The sequence below is a fragment of the Cibotium barometz genome, chromosome 27 (assembly GCF_041138505.1).
Source record: "Cibotium barometz isolate CiBa-2024 chromosome 27, ASM4113850v1, whole genome shotgun sequence".
Taxonomy (NCBI): domain Eukaryota; kingdom Viridiplantae; phylum Streptophyta; class Polypodiopsida; order Cyatheales; family Cibotiaceae; genus Cibotium; species Cibotium barometz.
The window spans coordinates 25,747,290-25,752,142 of record NC_141072.1 but is presented as its reverse complement, the minus strand read 5'-3'; the positions used below and the strand labels follow the sequence as shown (position 1 = coordinate 25,752,142).

Below are 4,853 nucleotides of genomic sequence, written 5' to 3'. Positions count from 1 at the left end.
AATCAGGTGTCGTATGTTTCGATTGATGATCGAAGTGTAGAGTGACTGCTAAAACAAGCATTAAGCAATGTTGGGGGGTCCCATATCATAAAAGTTTATGTAGCAAAGAAGAAGAAGATATGAATAAGGTCAAGTTAGTTGCATAAAATTGCCTTAAATAAGCGAACGGTGTATCAAACCTATTGAGTGAACTACATGATAGCGATTTTGATACAAGTCAATGATATAAGTGGATGGAAGGACGATAAGATGGCATTTGAAGCAACGATATTTCCAAGGAATACTATTATTGATTGAGTTATTGAATTATAACTAGCGTATGCCATCACATAAACATGGTAACATGTGCAAGGCATTACAAGGTGAGTGAATTTTCAACGTAACAAGATTAACATATCTATGCCATCATATAAACATGGTAACATGTGAAAGGCATTACAGGGTGAGGGATTTTTAAAAGTATGAGAGAATCTATGGAGTAATAAGTAATAAAATTGTCAATGAGAGAATATATAGAGTAATAAGGGATAACCTTGTGAATGTGTGGGCTAATAGTAACCTTGTTAATTAGAGAAGCATCAACTAAACATGATGATAATGTTCATCTCTCTTCACGTTCTGGAGAGCGCAACATGCTACATTGCAAACAATGGTGAGGAACACGAGCATGATGGTGTTGACGATGGAAACCTCGCGCCAATCTTTCTTCACGTTTTGAAGAACCCCCGCCTTGCAAGAGCTGCAACTGTAACACAACTGAGAGGCATCATCACTCCAAGCTTGGCAATCTGCGTCCACGCCCTTGTTGGTTGGGTTAGTCCAGTTGGTTGGGTTTATAAATGTGAAATTGCATGGTGTTGGAGGTTTGCAGCATCCTGACTACCGTTCCAGTTTAAACAATATCACATACCTTGAATGCCAACGTGAACCAAACTAGAATTTTTCCTCAAAAATTCTCTCAATAAAAAATAGACACACTCTGTGATGTGTATAGCAATAGATTGCATGCTTGATGAGCCCTTTGAATTTGTAAAATGCAGTGCTTACAGACCTAATTTTGCTTTGCCTCCTTAATATGGATATATCTCCTTGTGTTCATAAATAGAAAGAGTTAAATTAAATAAAGAAAACTAGCTTCCCCAAGGATGGTGGACAAATTCAACAAAAAATAAAAAAGAGTTGATTAAATAAAGAAACCTAGCTACCCCAAGGATGGTGGACAAATTAAACAAAAAAATAATGGAAAAGAGTAAATTAAGTAAAGGAAACTTCTTACCCCAAGGATGGTGGACAAATTCACGCAAACCCAAAGGGCTTTGCCTCAAGGGTTTAGCTCAACATGATCCAGCTCACCCAAGAGATTGGAAGTTCAAATATGGTCTTTCTATTAAACAAAGGAAACTAGCTACCCCAAGGATAGTAGACAAGTTCAAGATAATATATCGTCTCATTTTTTTTAAATGTGGGTCACTAGAGCTTGTTTTTCTATGTCAGAGACAAAATTGGTTGTAACTCTTGGAACAGACACTATTCAATAGACATAATTGGTTGAAATTTTCTCTTGTAAAAGACATTATTTTCTAGGCACAACTAGTAAATATAGATTAGTAGAACCTCTTTTCTATGATGTTATTAATTAAAACTTTTCTATGCCTCCATATTATCTATAAGGTTACTTGGCATGTGCCCAAGATCACACTATAAAGCTATTTATATATGAGCATACTATAAGTTTAGATCATGCTACTCTAATGTATGATGTCTATGAGTGGCATGTTGGTCACTCTCAACCATGATCCCAAAGATGGCTTGTTCCCAAAGTTACTCTCAACCATGATCCCATTGATTATCAGCCTTTAGCCATCTTTTCCTCTTGGCGAAAGATCTATGCAAAAATCTAAAAGATCTGCAACTTAGAGGCCGCCTTTGGGAAGATCTTAATCATCCCCCTCTCTTTTTTTTTGGTAGGTGTGTAAAGCACCCTAAGGTAGATATGAGGCTTGGTTGATGGGTAAACAATGGAGAGTAGAATGTGTGTAATGAGCCCAAGGGCCTTTACACAATTGCTCCTCCCCTTCTTTGGCATGTTGGTAGAAAAATAGTATGTTGACTTGTCATTGTTGGGATGGCTAGCTGTCACTGTCACCCCACTTAATAGCCATGATGGCATCGAAAGGCCTAGGATTAGCCTTACCCTCGAGGAGACCATGAGCCATCTCCTTTGTAGGCCTTTCCGTACACACCATGAGCCATGAGCCATCTCCTTTGTGTCAACGTGAAAATTGGGTGGGGGCTTGATGTGTGAAGCCCCTAAGAAACATTTGTGAATTTTCCTTTGTTACCACTAGTACTACCACACTAGTACTATCATACTAGTACTAGTGGGGGCTTGATGTGTGAAGCCCCTAAGAAACATTTGTGAATTTTCCTTTGTTACCACTAGTACTACCATACTATTATGTAGTATAAACCCCTACTGTGTGTAAACCCCTGGCCTGTTTTATGATCTCTGTGTTGATAATAATTCGCATCGATATCTAAAGCAGCAGATCTAGTAATGATACCTGGATGGGGGACAGGTCGGCTTTGGAGAAGGCGGCAAGGGTGGGGTAGTCATCCTGGAGATGGCTGCAGGCCTTGGAGTCGGCGAGGCAGCTCTTGATCTCGTCCCAGTTGCTGGCCTTGTTCACCTGCTTCTGCAGCCAGGTAGAGTAGTTGCCGAGGTGAAATTCTTTGAATCCTTTGCCGGAGACGGCGTCGCCAGCGCCCTTGGCGGTTACCACAAAGGCGAACACGGTGAAGCACAGCAGCAGCACAATCAGCAGGAGCACGGCCGCCGCGTAGAGCCACAGGAGCCAATTCACGCGGCAGCACGAGCCCACAAGCCCTGCCAGAGAAACCAGCAGGATAAGCAGGCCGATGATGATGACCGGCCATTGCAGGAACCGCATGCAGTCCGTGCGGTGCGCCTTCGTGGCCAGCCATATTCCAATGCCCAAGATGGGGATGGAGAGAAGGGCGGTGATAAAATTGAGGATCCCTAGCAGATGGTTGCTCACACCCATTGCGCTCGAAGCTTTGATGGAGAGCTCGCTCGCTGCGCAATCAAACAGCTCAAAGGCTGGCTGGCTTCGTGTTAGGACTTGAGGGGAAGATGATGTTATACGCGCGTGTCTATCAGTCCTCTCCCAGTCTTGACGGATTCCAAATTCATATCAATTTCACAAATTATTTTTTAATTAACGTGACGTATATTTATCATAAATTAACCACACGGTTCACTGAGACTGATGTGAACTTTTTAAAGGGTTGAAGAGTTCCACAACATAAGGTGGCCTTCTTCATGGATCCCACTACCAACGCATAATTGATCAATTTAACTCTCCACAGTGAAGAGAGCCAGATAGTCTAACTTTGAGTTTTATTTTTTGTTCTACTAGTGGGCAGACATGTGCTTGGCACATCTTTTGAGACCTCCAAATTCAAATTCTACCCGAACCTCCAAATTCTTATATAAAGAAGAGATGTTTATGTTGCTTCAGATATGGCACCAAGATTTGGATTGAGCAGTAAACCTCTCACACCCGCACCTGCACCTGCATCACCACCCCCCAAGACAACACCTCTACCATGATCTCCTGTCACTCACATGACCACCACACCACCCACACCACCACCCGTAGCACACTGAGCTCCGATCCCCATGCTGCAAACTATGCACAAGACCCATGTTCCCCATGGTGCAGACCATGCATGAGACCCACATTCACATCCACATCACACCTTACGGGTCAGGTTGTGATTATGAGAGTTGGTGTCATTGTACCTACAGCACATACACATTTCATGGATGTAAGTATATTTTGAAATATAGAACTAGGATTCTTTAATTGATAATCTTATATTACTGTACACCAAAACATCTTACATGTTACATTGGGGATATGGGCATATGCTTCAAAGGTCTTATAGCCAGTATACATATGGTAGACTATGGTCAAAGGAGGATCTAAATCAGCATATTGTAGGTGCCTAGTTCAAGTGGAGGAAGATCTTACTTTCCTTAAATCTAGGCAATTGGTGCTCACATCAAGGGTGCCATAGGGTTTTGCTTAAGGGTTAATCATGCCCTAATCACTTGTACTCCAACCTATATAAGAGGCTCACATCTAATGGAAGAGTAAAACACTCTCATTCTCTTTCTCATCATTATGTTGTCATTAATCCTAATCTGATGTGTCTTAACCCCTTTTTGCTTAGCTTAATGTTACCTTCATCATGAGCTTCATCGTCATGTTTGATCCACCATGAAAGCCAACATGGTATAAGAGCCTAGATCTACTCTCCTCCTTCAGCTTGATTAACGTTAGCTTATCATTTGAACTAATCATGATTAGTGATTAATCTTTTTTTTGGCTATTTTCCTCTCATTTAGGTCATCTTCTCTACTACACCCATAGTCAGTGGAGCTTTGATTGCTCCTCATAGGAGCAACCAAAGTGTAAGCCAAGCTTTGAGCCCTCTCCACAGCTCCTAGGCACAACTTCAATTCAACCGATTCATGTGGATTAATGTCGAAAGAAAGTGATTAACAAAATGCTATTTCTTTTGGGAAAAATGCAATGATAGCTTGATCTTAGCATCTTGAATTGATTCGTCACACCCCTGGGGGTTTTTGACCATGTCGAATCCATTGGCACTGTCCATTTGACTAATGGTGGACTGCATCGCTCGCTAAAACCCCGCGCGCACTCAAACAAAAGAATTTTTGGTAAAGTTGAGATTAACCTTGATTAAGAGTGGTTAATCTTGTGTGTATGAGTTTAAAACTCATCAGTGGGAGCTGTTTATTA

General features: G+C 41.4%; 1 protein-coding gene across 2 annotated transcripts; it reads right to left on the bottom strand.

Moving 5' to 3' along the window:
* Positions 1-383: 383 nt before the first annotated feature.
* Positions 384-3,132, bottom strand: LOC147623219 (tetraspanin-8-like). 2 transcript variants are annotated; one of them, XM_086821828.1, is made up of 2 exons: positions 2,565-3,132; positions 384-745 (listed from the first exon to the last, which is right to left on the bottom strand). In XM_086821828.1, exons 1-2 carry the CDS (start codon positions 3,063-3,065, stop codon positions 602-604), a joined length of 645 nt encoding a protein of 214 aa, XP_086677954.1. In that variant the 5' UTR covers positions 3,066-3,132; the 3' UTR covers positions 384-601. The 2 variants fall into 2 exon arrangements, with proteins under 2 accessions (XP_086677954.1, XP_086677952.1); XM_086821826.1 differs by having other exon boundaries at positions 384-879; positions 2,565-3,128.
* Positions 3,133-4,853: the final 1,721 nt, after the last annotated feature.